We start from the raw sequence: 16,886 nt of genomic DNA on the forward strand, positions 1-16,886 counted from the left end.
CGAAGCTGTTCGGTTGCGTAACATATCAGCTAAACGAAATGCGTTCCCAACCAGCGAGACCTGGTTATAGAAATGACGTTGTTTTATTGATAAAAAAAGGGTCAAACTGGAAAGAGAAAATAGAAAACTCACATTAATCCCAAACAATTTAACAAACTTCAGTTAACGTAATGTGGAGTCCGTTCATTGATCGATGCTGTCTGTTCAGTTCCCAGAGGCGCCCGTTCAGCGCTGGACATATAGCGCGCATGCGAATCATGTTATATTATTATATATTATATAGCTCGCATCTAATCGTATCGGATGAGAAATAGACATTAAATGGCATATATAGGCCGCTACACAACAGTAATCACCGCGACAAACAGCTATATTAGATTTGGAAAAAAATATATATAATTTTGAAAAAAAATATTTTTATTATATTTTAATATGTCCGGAATATATCACGTTTGTCCGGTAAATCGAAATCTTCCCGGACACGATGTCCGGCGGCAATTTTTTCTAACGGAAACCCTGCCCCCCACACTGCACCTCATCTCCATCAGCCTCACACAGAAACAGCGACATCAATAATATACAAAGTGAGTTTGTCTAAAGTTAAAGTGAATCATCTATACGTCAGTCATCATGATAAGAAAACATCTATGTTTGGACCAGATGCCCTTTGCAGTCACAATGCTAGAAGAAGAAAGGTATTATTTTATTTTTTCATTTGTAATGATGAACAGTAGAGGATCAGAGGGGTGGTGGGAGTTGGTGAAGAGATCTTACGCTAGTTTACTGTAGCGAGCATCTCTCTATGTTAAAACCACCAGGCTGTTTAAACAGAAGAGCTTCTTCGTAAATAGCCTGTGGTTTATTATATCTATTATATTATACGCCAGTTAGCTTGGCTTTTATCCAAAGTGACTTACATTGCAGTGAGTGCACATGTGTTATACAGTACATATGGTCCCAGCGGGTATCGAACCCCCAACCTAAGTTCTGTTGGCACCATGCTCTACCAGCTGAGCCACAGAGGACCACAGCTGACGGTCTTCAAGTCGACCTGATGATCTTTAAGTCCGAGTCCATAAGTAATTCATCACTTCATAAATATCTCACATGCATATAAGTACAGTTAGGTGCAGACAGGCTGTTAATATACCATAAGAATCAGGGACACTTATGCTGATGGTTTCATCATGCGTTCAGAAGGACCTCCCCTGGGCCTTACATCATTTATACAGCATCCTTCTGGTGCGTTGGGGGGAGCAGGGCTCCCAAAGCGCTGACGATACCGAAATAGCATTTCTAATGGGCTTCTATGGGCTCACTAGAAGTTCATTACATTTCAGAGGTGGGCTCTATGTGAAAATGTGTCCAATTAGTTGGTCGAATGAGCACAAAAATATCCCTATATATAATTGTTTTAAATTACAAAAAAGTGGTGGTGGTGAACTTCATTGTTCTTGCGTCTATAGAGTAGTTAGGTGGTAAGTGCTGTTCTTGCAGTCCGGGGCGGTTTAGTTCATTATTTTTGTTCCCTTCAGGTCGATGGAGCTTCAGTTTCTGTACATTTATGTTATTGATCTCAGGGTGACGGATTAAAAGATTACGGCTGACAGCGGAGTGTGTGTTCAGATGTGTGTTATCCACCTCCTACCTTAGAGAGGTGTGTGTTCAGATGTGTGTTATCCACCTCGTACCTTAGAGAGGTGTGTGTTCAGATGTGTGTTATCCACCTCCTACCTTAGAGAGGTGTGTGTTCAGATGTGTGTTATCCACCTCCTACCTTAGAGAGGTGTGTGTTCAGATGTGTGTTATCCACCTCCTACCTTAGAGAGGTCCCTGTAGAGAGGCCGGGGGCCGTGGGGGGGCAGTGCTACGATTAACCTCACAGGGGGTGAGACCTGGGGGTAGGCTGGGGGAGGCAGAACACCAGGGGAGGCTGGGGGAGGCAGAACACCAGGGGAGGCTGGGGGAGGCAGAACACCAGGGTAGGCTGGGGGAGGCAGAACACCAGGGGAGGTTGGGGGAGGTAGAACACCAGGGGAGGCTGGGGGAGGTAGAACACCAGGGGAGGCTGGGGGAGGTAGAACACCAGGGGAGGCTGGGGGAGGTAGAACACCAGGGGAGGCTGGGGGAGGCAGAACACCAGGGGAGGCTGGGGGAGGTAGAACACCAGGGGAGGCTGTGTCTTTGTGGAGGTCAGTCAGCCGCGGTGTTGGATCATGTGGACGGGCCCCGCTGCAGGCCGGAGGTCAGCCAGCTGTGTTGTCAGTGTGATGACAGGATTACCACATCAGACGGCAGGGCAGCGGGTCCCCCGTACAGAGACCCCCTCCCCTCAGAGACCCCCCCCCCCCCCCCCACAGAGATTGCAGAGACGACCTGATGGTACAGCTGAGGCTCTCGCTCCCCAATTCCATCTCTCTCTCTCTCTCTCTCTCTCTCTCTCTCTCTCTCTCTCTCTCTCTCTCTCTCTCTCTCTGTCTCTCACTCTGTCTCTCTGTGTGTCTCTCTCTCACTCTGTCTCTCTCTCTGTATCTTTCTCTGTGTCTCTCTGTCTGTCTGTCTATCTCTCTCTCTCTCTCTCCCCCATGGGAGCAACTGAGACCCCCATATAATGGCTGAGGTTTGTAATACCTCCACATCTCTCTCGCTAACTCTCTCTCTCGTCCTGATCAAAAGCAAGCCAGCTCAAATATGCTTTTGAATTTCATAGATCCAGAAAGTAAAGTTGTGAAAGGCACATGTATCCATTCGGGTACTTGTAGTTACTTGTAACTGTAGCCATACTTGAAAAGAAACTCCTCATGAAAGGTAGAATCAGATCAGTGTGTGTTGGCTGGGAGCTTGTGAAGTGAAGACGGAGCCTGTGATCTGGCTGCTGATGTTGTAGCAGTACAGCGCTGTTATGTTACTGTAGAAACCGCAGAACAATGATAATCTGTCTCTGATCTCCTCAGAGGCAGATCAGCACACTGTCGACTCTCACGGCTCAGCTGATAAGCATCAAGCTGTTTGTCGTCTGCAGGGCTCTGCATTGGAAAGCAGCTTCACATCAATAAAGCTTTACATCAATTTAAATCAAGCCCAGATTACTGTTACGCTTATCCAGTTACAGTAGGGGTAGTTAGTGACAGTTACCTGTACATGTTTAATTTGCTCCCTCAATATATTGACATATCGTCACCTTCCTAAAATAATGGCTTAAGTCATATATTATATACACACACAGATATTTAGACCAAAACATAATTTTCCTCAAAAGTGACGTGAGCCATTATTTTTAAGAATGTGGTGACGATATCTGTTGTTATTGGAACTTAACAGTTGTAACAGCAGTAACAGCAACTACAGCTATTGTTTGTAGAGTTACGTAATCATGATTTGTTGGAGAAAAAACAACTTTTCCTGTTGAAACCATCCCTGTAGCATCGGTAGTAGTCATGTACAGCAACTCTAGCCCAAACTGTGGCAAAAAACATTTATATATATTTTAGTGAGCATAGAGGTTAGAGAGGCGGGCCAACAATCCACTAAGCTGCCTACCACTGCCGCTGTGCCCTTGAGCAAGGCACTTAACCCCTAACTGCTCCAGGGGCGCCGAACTACAGCTGACCATGTGCTCTGAGCTCCCTGTGCGTGTGTTGCGTATGTTGTGTGTGTGTGTGTGTGTGTGTGTGTGTGTGTGTGTGTGTGTGTGTGTGTGTGTGAGGGGGGTTGATTGAAGACACAACCTCACAACAATGAGGTGAGGGAAGCTAGCCAGTTACCCCAAGATCACTGGTTCAAGTGATTCATTTTATCAAGGCGGAGTCAGCCAGGGGGGGTCCCTCTTTAAACCTCTCCCTCCACACCTCCCGTGTGTAATCATGAGTCCAGACCACCACAGCTTGTACCAGTTTGGACTGTGGGTCACGGGCCATTTTTCTCCCCAGCGTTCTGGTCACCAGATCAGTCTTATTCACAGACGACGGCCAGATGGTCTCTACAGGGGGGTCCATTTCCTCATGTCCCTCAGAAGAACCTTCTAAACCTTCTAAAACCTCTAAATATGTAGTCGAAATGTATCAAATCAAACACAGTGACGAACGCCGAAAAACACGAAGACGTACTATGTTATAGATGAAATGCTGAGAGGTAGACATCAAGAAGACGTACTATGTTATAGATGAAATGCTGAGAGGTAGAAGACATCAAGGGGGGAATGCTCCATATTAAGGTTTCTGATGATGAATGGTTCATGAGGTTTTTATCGGCTGTTCATTATTCATTTAGCGTACAGATGAATGCAAAGTGTTTCCAACCACCGCTGCACGTAGAGGGGCTTACGCTCAGCAACAGATCCCATCTGGCCACTTTCATCATAGTCCACCAGCCCTAATACCCCTCCTCCTCCTCCTCCTCCTCCTCCTCCTCCTCCTCCTCCTCCTCCTCCTCCTCCTGGGGTTCTGCCTGCTGCAGGTCGTCGACATCAAAGAGAAGCTGAAGCAGTCCAAGAAGTTCTGGTCCAACCTGCCGGACGACATCTGTGTGAAGGACAAGCTGACGGAGGCGGACGAGGAGCAGTGCTGGAACAGTCACGCCAAGGGCAGGTGAGGAGGTCCACGTGCTCCATCTATGGTCCTGACAGACACTGCTTTAGGGGGCAACGCTACACCTCCATCTATGGTCCTGACAGACACTGCTTTAGAGGGCAACGCTACACCTCCATCTATGGTCCTGACAGACGCTGCTTTAGGGGGCAACGCTACACCTCCATCTATGGTCCTGACAGACGCTGCTTTAGGGGGCAACGCTACACCTCCATCTATGGCCCTGACAGACACTGCTTTAGGGGGCAACGCTACACCTCCATCTATGGTCCTGACAGACGCTGCTTTTGGGGGCAACGCTACACCTCCATCTATGATCCTGACAGAAGCTGCTTTAGAGGGGCAACGCTCTACCTCCATCTATGGTCCTGACAGAAGCTGCTTTAGGGGGGCAACGCTCTACCTCCATCTATGGACCTGACAGAAGCTGCTTTAGGGGGGCAACGCTCTACCTCCATCTATGGACCTGACAGAAGCTGCTTTAGGGGAGCAACGCTCTACCTCCATCCATGTGTCAGATATGTGTACTGGGAACCACTACAGTACATTCATGAAGGTTGTTTTTTTTGAGTGGGGTAGTCAAGACACAGGAAGATGTCAGGCCATGGTGCTAGACCCCTGGACCACCCCAGGCCATGGTATTAGACCCCTGGACCACCCCAGGCCGTGGTGCTAGACCACTGGACCACCCCAGGTCGTGGTGCTAGACCCCTGGAGGACCACCCCAGGCCATGGTGCTAGACCAGATGCCTCTATAATGGTAATCAGGACTGCAGAGTCTCTCCCTATCTTCCACCATAGACTGAAGACCCATCTCTTCAGGCTACACCTTAACTGTCCCTCATGAAACCTCCCAATCACCCTGTTCAGTTTCTCTACTGTTATGTTTGTTAATCCTTCTTCTGGCATTATGACTGCCAATGGTCCCTGGCCTGAGCAGATTTTACTTTTCTTGGATTTTCTTGGATTTGTTGGATAGATGATTCAGTTACTTAAGACGAATGTATTTGCTGTAAGTCGCTTTGGATGAGAGGCATCTGCTAAATGCCAAAAATGTAAAAATGTAAATGAGAAACAAGAGATTTCTTGAAACATCACACACACAGCTGTGTTTGGAGCTTGTTAGAGACACAGATGTGTGATGTTGTTAAACCACTGTAGAGGAATCATCTGAGGCTCTGAGGACCTGATGTCCCATAAAGCTGGAGGACGTTTACATGTTTGGCATCTAGCAGACGCCTTCTTCCAAAGAGACTAAATACAAATACATTTGACTAAGTAAGTGAATCGTCGATCCATCAGTCCTCATAAGAAAAAGTAATCTATGCTAGGACCAGGGGCCACTGGCAGTTACAAAGCATCTCTTGTATTTATTTGTTTGTGTTTATTTCTAACAGAGAAACTGTACAGGGGGGTAATGGGGGATGAGGAGGTCTTTAGGAGGGACATTTAAGATGTAGCCTGAAGAGATGAGAGGTCTTCAGTCTATGGCGGAAGGTTGGTAGTGACTCTGCAGTCCTGACAGAAGATAGGTAGTGACCGCAGTCCTGACAGAAGATAGGTAGTGACTCTGCAGTCCTGACAGAAGATAGGTAGTGACTCTGTAGTCCTGACAGAAGATAGATGGAGGTCTTCAGCCTACGGTGGAAGATAGGTAGTGACTGCAGTCCTGACAGAAGATAGGTAGTGACCGCAGTCCTGACAGAAGATAGGTAGTGACTCTGTAGTCCTGACAGAAGATAGGTAGTGACCGCAGTCCTGACAGAAGATAGGTAGTGACTCTGTAGTCCTGACAGAAGATAGGTAGTGACTCTGTAGTCCTGACAGAAGATAGGTAGTGACTCTGCAGTCCTGACAGAAGATAGGTAGTGACTCTGCAGTCCTGACAGAAGACAGGTAGTGACTCTGTAGTCCTGACAGAAGGTAGGTAGTGACTCTGCAGTCCTGACAGAAGACAGGTAGTGACTCTGTAGTCCTGACAGAAGGTAGGTAGTGACTCTGCAGTCCTGACAGAAGACAGGTAGTGACTCTGCAGTCCTGACAGAAGACAGGTAGTGACTCTGTAGTCCTGACAGAAGGTAGGTAGTGACTCTGCAGTCCTGACAGAAGACAGGTAGTGACTCTGTAGTCCTGACAGAAGGTAGGTAGTGACTGCAGTCCTGACAGAAGATTGGTAGTGACTCTGCAGTCCTGACAGAAGACAGGTAGTGACTCTGCAGTCCTGACAGAAGATAGGTAGTGACTCTGCAGTCCTGACAGAAGATAGGTAGTGACTCTGCAGTCCTGACAGAGGATAGGTAGTGACTCTGCAGTCCTGGGCCTCCTGGTGCAGCTCTGACCTCTCTGGGCCTCCTCGTGCAGCTCTGACCCCTCTGGGCCTCCTGGTGCAGCTCTGACCCCTCTGGGCCTCCTGGTGCAGCTCTGACCTCTCTGGGCCTCCTGGAGCAGCTCTGACCTCTGACCTCTCTAATGAACACGTCCCTGTCGCCTACTGGTCAGCGCAGCATCCTGCTTATGGACGTCTGCCTCCCTCCCTCCCTCCCTCCCTCCCGTCTCTGACACCGAGCCAGAGAAACCTGGCAGGAACCCACCACCTCACCCCCACTGCTCCTTCCCTCCCTCCCTCTCCTCCTCCCTCCCTCTCCCCCCCAGTGATAATTCCACCAGATGGTGTCATAAAAGATGTGTAAATGTCCCTGTTTGTGCCAGTTCCTCTCCACCCCACTGCTCTAGATTAGCCAGGTAAGTAGAGAGCCTAAATACCATGTTTGCTGTGAATCAGCCCAGATAGAGAATGTGAGGATCGTGATTCCCATTGATTTCCCCATAGAGACGATATCTATGTCAGTCGTACTGATTCTACCTACGATACTGCAAAATACTTTGTAATTACAAAACTTGTAATACACCTAATACTGGAAGGCGAGTGACCTCATCTGTAGAGAAGTTTGAATGTTTTTTAGTCCCTAAAGTATTTACTTTTACCACTTTTTACCTTTTACCACTTTTTACTTTTTAAAATAAGCACCCTGGTCATAATTACATATAAATGGCTGATCCTACAATGATGGAGGATACTGCATCTGTACTAGTCCTCTCTCTCTCCTGTCACCATGTACAAACACCCCCCCCCCCCCCCACCTCCCCCAAACCACTCCTGTCTCCCCCCTTCCCTCTCTCCCCCCTCCTCTGAACATTAAGGACACGTCTCTGGAGGAATGCAGACATCGTTTCTGAAGGATCCTGATAGGGGAATACAATAAATACCACACACACACACACACACACACACACACACACACACTCACACACACAGACTGTACACCCTGACAGATGTCGCCAGCTAGCGCGGTGCAGGAGGAGAGAGTAGGACGGTATTTAATGGGCCTGTCTAGTTTGATTATGCAGCAGGGTTTTATGGCCACTCAGAGCCTCTCTCTGAGAGCCTTTCTAGCCTGTCTGACACATCACCTCATGATTTGCCGCGGGCGACTTCCAGGTGACACAAATCAGACGTCGGAGGGAGACGGACGCGTCTAAAGAAACAGTTGTTTGATGGTGAAACGGCTCACTTCCTCATCGTCAAACGGAACGAGTCCCGTGTGACGTTGTGTTGTGTTTGATGGCGTCGCGGACAGGAAGGTTTTTTTTCCCAGCGGATCGATGTAAAGCGTTCGTTCATTAATCTGTCCGTTTGTGGATTTATTAGTTGTTAGTTCATTCGTGGTTGGATAATGACGTTTTTTTTTTTTACATCTCTTTCTCTCTCTGTATTTCTCTCTCTCTCCCCCTCCCTCCCTCCCTCCCTCTCTCAGGTACTTCCCTGAGGTGGTGAAGGCTGGGCTGACCAGCCAGGTGAACAACCCTGAGGTGGAGGTGGACATCACCCGGCCAGACACACTGATTCGCCAGCAGGTCATGGCTCTGAGGGTCATGACCAACAAGCTGAGGAACGCCTACAATGGAAACGACATCTACTTCCCCGACTCCAGTAAGTCCCTCAGAAGAGAAGGAAACAAGAAAAATTATATTCACAGATCATCATAAATAATAGAACAGAATAGATCAGTCCAGAGGTTCGGGAATTGGTGCATAGTGTGGTCTACATTTTCCTCATACGTAGGGGTCAGTCTATTGATTTGGAATCAGTCCATATACTTCTAGCCATCCCATAGGCGTCAGTCCATAGATTTGGAATCATTCCACAGACTTCTATCCACCACGTCGGGGTCAATCCATAGACTTCTAGCCACCACAGAGGGGTCAGTTCACAGGTTTGGAATTCGTCCATATCTCCATTTTCTTCATAAAGGGTCAGTCCATTGATTTGGTTTCTCCAGCACCATTCTCCTCAGACGGCCCAGTCTGCCTTGTGGGAGACAGACAGACAGACACACACACACACACAGACACACACACACACACACACACACACAGACACACACAGACACACACACACACACACACACAGACACAGACACTCAGCAGCTCGCTGCTTCACAGAGAAGCTCCATTAATCCCAGCGTGGCGTTGGACAAAACAGCCTCAAACAGTCTAGACCTCCACCGCCCACACACACACACACACACACACACACACAGTCTAGACCTCCACTGCCCATACACACACACACACACACACACACACACACACACACACACACACACAGTCTAGACCTCCACCGCCCATCCCCGTCAGGGAAATAAGATCTCTGCTGTCACCCTGAAGCCCCAAACACACACACACATTAGGGCTGCACGATTTGGGGAAAAAATCGAATTGCGATTATTTGGACAGATATTGCGATTGCGATTAATTTGCGTTTTTTTTTTTTTTAAATAGCAAAAAAAAATACAAAAAAAAAAGGACGTTTTTGTAAAGTGTGGCCATATCTCCGGCTAGGAAGGTCGTATCAACGTGCAGTTTGTTTGTACGTCTTCAGGGGACTTAGAGGCTCCCTCCTCTAGCACCCCCACAGCCCGAGCTACGAGTGAAAGAACTAAACTTACATTGGGTTGCTTTAAAGTTGGGTTGCTTTAAAATCAAGCTTCAGATTAAAACATGTGATGGAGCATTACTAACCTGACTCAGGTGGTTTGTTTCACACAACCATCTAGGAAAGCTTAATTGGAAAAGGGCAGGTACTTTCAAAAAATACTTGGCAGGTGAATGGATGAATCTATCTATCACCTATGTTCAGAGAGCATTACCACATGATACCATCAAACTATTAACTGCTCTAATTCTAATGCAAGGATGAGAACTTAAAAGATATGAATTGGGACAACATATTTATTTATGGGTTTTTTAAACAGCAACACCATTTAGTTTCTCTCAACAAGTGTATTTTTTTTAACAATTACAATATCAAAATAAAATAGGACCTCTCTACAAACAAGGTTATGGCTTGGCTCAGGAGCAGCATCTAAATATTGCACATACTGCAATCAAATTAAATAAAGTGCTAATAAAAATGATCCAGTAAAAAATAATAGGTCCTTTCTGTAAACATTGAAATAGATAAAACGCAGAACAAATACAATAGTAATTCCCTGTCATCTCTACTTCTCAACACAAATGTTTATCTTTACAGATTTTTGGTCAAGAAAACCAACATGTCAAACCTTTGCTGGTTTCAGACATGAACGCTGACAAGTGACCACGTTGCCTCCAGCACTAAACACTCTTTCTGATGGGGAACTTGTGGCTGGTATACACAAGAATTTGCGAGCCAGCATGCTCAGCATCGGAAAGTTAACACAGTGAACCTTCCACCAGGCCAGGGGATCCTCCTCTCCATCGATGGTGGGAGTCATTAGGTAGGTGTTCACCTCAGCTTCTATGGCACCCATCAACTGCGCAGTGGTTGAAGCAGGGGGCACAGCAGTGCTTTTCTTAAAGAAGCTGCCCAATGACCGCTTTGCCTTCTTTGCAGTGGATGGCTCTGCCTCTCCTGCACTCTGAAGCACAGCGTCTGTGGTGCTGGCATGAGCCATCTTCTCCTGCAAAACACAGAGATGAGCGTAGAGATGAGAGCTTTTAAGTTTTGCATCAATGTAATTCTAAGCAATTGGCCATTTTATGTAAACATTTTAAAAATTGCCGATCAATGAAATCAAAATACAATATCATTGCATGTGGCATCTTGTGTTCACTAAACTGCACATAAATACAAGTTACCTTTCGTGCCACCTGTTCCATTTCGATCTTCACTTTTGCTTTGATGTCTGGGACATTCTCTGCACTCATGTATTCTGTCTTGAATCTTGGATCAACGAACGAAGTGATGTCCATAAGCTCCTGTGTGTAGAATCATTAGAGAATAGTTAACTCAGAGAATCTACATTGTATGCCTCCAAGCTTATCAATTCCTTTCATTAATATAGGCATGTTTTTCTAATTGCATTCTCAGAGATAATAAAACAGTTGAAACCATATCAATTCCCATCCCCCTACCTGTGTGGCTGGGTCGCTGTATTTATTCTCCAGGTAGCCAAGGACCATTGACTTTATTTCCTTGGTAAGGGCTGTGTCCTCGTCATTTGCAGCCAGAGTTGATGTTTTCAGGAGATGAAGGACTGGCTTCAGGTACGATACGCTTACATAAGCTTCACCAGAGAGGGCATCTGTGAACTCCTGGAGAGGACGCAGGATGTTGTTGATGGATTCAAGGACATCTATGTCCTGCCAACTGGGGACCAGGTGACGCGTCTTCCTGTCTTCAGAGAGAACCTGACACAAGGCCTTTCTCTGCTCCAACACCCTCCCGACCATTTTCTGCCTTGAGCCCCATCTTGTTGGACACTCTGTGATCAACGAGTGCATCAACTCTCGCTGGGCCTCACTCAGTGCAACCTTCTTTTTCCAACTGTGCGAGAAATGGCAAACAATAGACTTACAAAGTCCTATTGCCCGACTTATACGGTCTTTCACGGTCTTCTCTTTCAGAGCATTTTCTGAAAAAGAAAATCATGAATCAAAACATTATTTGTGGAAGGTACAGTATTGCATTTTTCAGATTGAAAATGTAATAACAATAATTCTGAAACCGAGAGGGGTGAGAGAGAGAGGAGAGAAAATTGGGAGGGAAAGAGAGGGAGAGAGAGAATAGCATTTTTACACTTTTAAAATATTTTTTAAATACACTTACCAATGGCAAGATGCAGCCTGTGTCCAAAGCACTGAAGCCTTGTCCATTGATTCAGTTCCACAGCGTTTACAACATTTGATCCGTTATCAGTGGTGATGCACGTCTGATCCTCTTCCTTCAGACCCCAGTTGGACAAGGACTCTCTTAGTCCACGGGCAATATTCTCTCCCGTGTGGTCAGCAGGAAAGTATACCGTTTGCAGGCAATGACTCTTCAACTCAAAGTCGGAATTTATGAAGTGCACGGTGAGACTGAGATACGGCTCGGTCGTCCTGCTCGACCACAGATCGGTTGTTGTCGCATAGTACTGGACCTTTTTCAGCTCCGTCTCAATTTTCTTCCTACATTCCGCGTACATTTCTGGGATAGCCACATGGCTAAAGTACGTGCGGGAGGGAATCGTATATCTTTTATCCAGCGTTTGGATAAGTTTTTTAAACCCTAAGTTGCTCACAGTGTTAATAGACACCATGTCTTTTGCGAGGTAGTGCGTGATGGAATCTGTTATTTCACGGTGCCTTCGTGAGCCCTTTTCATATGCCGTAACAGCCACAAACGACTCTGAAACACTAGTTTGTTTAACTTTGTTAGACTGGGCTACGGGACGTTCACTCAACTCTCCCTTTCTGACCGCACACCCGTCATACAGCTGCCTGTGGTACTTTTTCAAGTGCTGATATAGGTTTGTGGTGTTGCCTCTGGATGTAGCGACTGTTCCACGACAGGTCGTGCACAACACCTGTTTTTGTTGCACATCAGTCGTCCTAAATCCGAAATACTTCCACACAACAGAAGTGCTGCTTTTCTTCGGGACTAAATCGTCCAACGTTGCTTCTGGTTCTGCTGAAGCCATTATCCACCATGAATGTTGCTATTGCTAGCTACCGAAACGTGGGCGTTTCACGTGCGATGTTGTTGGTGTGCGTTCATTGACGTTGACGTTCATTGACGTTCACGTTCATTGTTGACGTTCATTGTTGACGTTCATTGACGTTGACGTTCATTGACGTTGAATCCGACGCGCTGTATGACGTATCCCATACGGGTAGTGGTGGTCTAGTGAGTTGGACTTGTGATCGGAAGGTTGTGTGAGTTCAAATCCCGCCTGAAACCACACCACTACTAGTGTGCCCTTGAGTAAGGCACTTAGCCCTCAGTTACTCCAGGGGGAATGTCCCTGTAATTCGTAATTGTAAATCGCTTTCGATTAAAAGCGTCTGCTAAATGGCAAAAAAAAACAAAACGCAGGCAAATCGCAGGCTTTGCGATTAGCTAATCGCATCATTTCAAATCGCGATTTCGATTTAAAATCGATTAATCGTGCAGCCCTAACACACATACATACCCAAACACACACACACACACACACACACACACATACATACCCCAACACACACACACACACACACATACATACCCCAACACACACACACACATACCCCAACACACACACACACACTCAGCTCTACTCAGCTCCCGTCACGGAGGACTAGCGGACCCGCTGCGTCGGGGGAAAGCGAGACAGACAGACAGACAGACAGATAGACGTCGTTAAGAAACTGAATAACAGTGTTGGTGACAACGCAGGAGATGACAGATGACAGGCAGACAGGCAGGCAGGCAGGCAGGCAGGCAGACAGGCAGGCAGACAGGCAGACAGGCTGGCAGGCAGGCAGACGGGCAGACAGGCAGTCAGGCAGAAAGGCAGGCAGGCAGGCAGTTAGGCAGGCAGGCAGGCAGGCAGGCAGGCAGGCAGGCAGGCAGGCAGACAGGCAGGCAGACAGACAGACAGGCAGACAGGCAGACAGGCAGGCAGGCAGGCAGGCAGACAGGCAGACAGGCAGACAGGCAGGCAGGCAGGCAGGCAGGCAGGCAGGTAGGCAGGCAGGCAGGCAGGCAGGCAGGCAGGCAGGCAGGCAGACAGGCAGGCAGGCCGACAGGCAGACAGGCAGACAGGCAGACAGGCAGACAGGCAGGCAGTCAGGCAGGCAGGCAGGCAGACAGGCAGGCAGACAGGCAGGCAGGCAGACAGGCAGACAGGCAGGCAGGCAGACAGGCAGACAGGCAGGCAGGCAGACAGGCAGGCAGGCAGACAGGCAGACAGACAGGCAGACAGGCAGACAGGCAGTCAGGCAGGCAGGCAGGCAGGCAGGCAGGCAGACAGGCAGGCAGGCAGGCAGTCAGGCAGGCAGGCAGGCAGACAGGCAGACAGGCAGACAGGCAGACAGGCAGTCAGGCAGGCAGGCAGGCAGGCAGACAGGCAGGCAGGCAGACAGGCAGGCAGGCAGGCAGGCAGACAGGCAGCGATGTCGTCGTTAGGGAGATGTGTGTCTGTGAGCTGCCAAGGCTTCACTGTCCATTCTCTTCCTGAAGGCCTCTCATTGACAACGTATGAGACAGCCGCTTCAGATCATATCTGTCCCTGAGACTGCAGGTTTAACGCGTGGGCAGGGAGGCTGAGTGGTTGTGTGGTTTGACGCTGTCTTGCATTGAGTCATGTGTGAACGATGTGTCTGGGAATTGTGTGTGTGCGCGAGTGTGTCTACGTATTCATACTCTTATATCTGTGTGTCTATGTGTTCATACTGTTATATTGTTGTGTCTCTGTGTGTGTGTGTGTGTGTGTGTGTCCAATCTCTACATGCTTACATTGGGACACATCCTAAAAAAGAAAAAAATTAAAAGGAAGATTTAAAACTAAAAACCTTCATGTTCTGCAGCAGTAATGATTGAACACTTCTATCTATGTATTTTTATCCATAATCTAGTATCTTATTAAATGTTTTATCTATGTATTTCTTATATCTCCAGTAGTTATGAGTTTAGGCTGAAACATGTTTAATGGTTCATAATCCGAGCGCTGTGAATTCATTGTAAACATAGGCTAAATGTGTTTGCAAACGTGTCATTTTACACTGCGATCTTACACACCATATCGGGCAGGATAGCGGTTGAATACAGATGCATTATCTGCAATCTCTCTTGTACAAATCTTCTCCCTGTTTTTTTGCTATAATGTTTCTTTAAGAACAGCACAGTGCTTTGCTTGATGACACTGTCGAGCGGGGGGGGGGGGGCAGAGTATATTTTCATCATGAAATCAAATCCCTTGAAATATTTTTTTTAGGTATGTAAAGCACTTTGAATTGCCCCTGAAATACAAATAAACCTGCCTTGCCACAGATGCAACTTCCTCCAACCAAACAAGAATAAAACCTCTCTCTCCCTAGCAGCAGCGTTTTGGATGAGCGTCCCAATGGAAGCATGTAGAGATTGAATAGAAGGGGGCCAGGGATTGATCCTTGGGGAAACCCACATGTCATTTTTAATCGGGCAGGATAGCGGTTGTATACAGATGCATTGTAATAATCGCCTGTGAATGTGCCATACAAATAAACTCTCCTTGCCTTGCTTTACTTCCAGGTGACGAGGGCAGTGGTAGCGGTAGTGGCAGCGGCTGCACAGACGGCTGCACCACAGAGTTTGTGTTCGTGGGCACGGACGCCCCGCCCCGGGTGGACGCAGACAGGAGCGACGAGAGAGCGGCCAGCACGGCCGCCCCACACCCCCCCGGACCCCCCTTACTGCTGCTGGCCGCCCTGTCCCTCTCCCTCCTGCACACACACACACCTGGACGCTGCCTTCTGCTGCTGGCCGCCCTGTCCTCACCACCCCTCACCCTCCTGACACTGCACACGAACTGGAGATAATACTGTATCTGCACACAAGGCCACCAAGGACCCCACTACTCTCTTATACACCCACATGGACAGCAAGTTCTCCTGCTCCGGTAGCCTTCCCTTAGCTAACTGGACAGGACTAGGACTCGCAGATGGAGAACTTCCAGAAGCTTCTGGAGCTGAGGAGAGATCCTGACTGGCATCGACAACCAGGCCGTCCCTAGCAGAGTGAGTTTCAACTGTTTCCGTTGTTTTCATCTGAAAGCTGCAGATTTTTTTTTTTTTTTTTTTTTATCTCTGTAAATGTTGCCTCTACATATGTGTGATATCTAGGGTCCATTTTGTGTAATATAATCGGTGCTAAATGTTTCCACAGGAGCTCATTAGGCTGTGTTGCCTCAACAAGCTCTCAGGGAAAGGCCTGCAGCAGAGAACTTAACTCGTTCAGTGCAGAGGGTGAATAAAGTCGCCCAAACGGTCGACGTTCTACAACATTCGAAAACGGCGTGTCAGCAAAGCCCGGAGGATCATCAGAGATCCCAGCCATCCCAACCACAGTCTGTTTGAGCCGATGCCATCCAAAAGGAAGAGGCTAACCAACAGATACTTCCCCCAGGCTAACCAACAGCTACTTCCCCCAGGCTAACCAACAGCTACTTCCCCCAGGCTAACCAACAGCTACTTCCCCCAGGCTAACCAACAGCTTCTTCCCCCAGGCTAACTAACAGCTACTTCCCCCAGGCTAACCAACAGATACTTCCCCCAGGCTAACCAACAGCTACTTCCCCCAGGCTAACTAACAGCTACTTCCCCCAGGCTAACCAACAGATACTTCCCCCAGGCTAACCAACAGCTACTTCCCCCAGGCGATCAGGCTCATGAACAAGCTGACTGTAGACAATTGACTATCATCCCCAAGCCCACCCCATGCATACGGACTACCTTAACCTTAAGCTCATAGCCACTTTACTACTTGATCTATTTTATTACTAGTAGTCACTTTTTTATCTTGAATTATGCCTATTGCCTTATTGTCTTGTGCTGCAATGTCAGGAACCGAAGCCTAAGAATTTTACTCTCTTACACTTGTGTAAAGTGACAATAAACTTGCCACTTGAAACTTCGACAGTGCCATGGGTGACTTTATTTGATGCTTCGTTTCGTAGCCAAATAGCTGTTGTGATTTTAAGCTCCGTTTTTAAACCGTGGAATCTCTGCCAAGTCTGTCTGGCTGGGAGCGTACCAAACGGCTCCCCTGGGTTAAACACACACAACAACAAAGTCATCACTCCTGTGACTATTGAACCTCCTCTCACCAAAATCACCACAGGTGACAGTTACTGGAGAGAGCAGAAAATACGTTGAGTCTGTCTGTCTGTCTGTATGTCTGTCTGTCTGTCTGTCTGTCTGTTTGTCTGTCTGTCTCAGAACAGACTGTTTAAGGCAAGGCACGTTTATTTATATAGCACA

At 47.6% G+C, this 16,886-nt stretch overlaps 1 protein-coding gene across 1 annotated transcript in view; it reads left to right on the plus strand.

Annotated features, from left to right (window-relative positions):
* Positions 1 to 15,446, plus strand: part of LOC308175318 (glypican-6-like) — a gene marked incomplete at both ends in the record, with an annotated part of 215,632 nt that extends 200,186 nt beyond the window's left edge. The window contains 3 exons of the mRNA XM_080551002.1: positions 4,456 to 4,586; positions 8,402 to 8,577; positions 15,160 to 15,446. Coding sequence (XP_080407128.1) covers positions 4,456 to 4,586; positions 8,402 to 8,577; positions 15,160 to 15,446 — 594 coding nt within the window. The remainder of the gene's footprint in view (positions 1 to 4,455; positions 4,587 to 8,401; positions 8,578 to 15,159) is intronic.
* Positions 15,447 to 16,886: the final 1,440 nt, after the last annotated feature.

The sequence above is a fragment of the Nansenia antarctica genome, assembly GCF_963989245.1.
Source record: "Nansenia antarctica genome assembly, contig: SCAFFOLD_123, whole genome shotgun sequence".
Taxonomy (NCBI): domain Eukaryota; kingdom Metazoa; phylum Chordata; class Actinopteri; order Argentiniformes; family Microstomatidae; genus Nansenia; species Nansenia antarctica.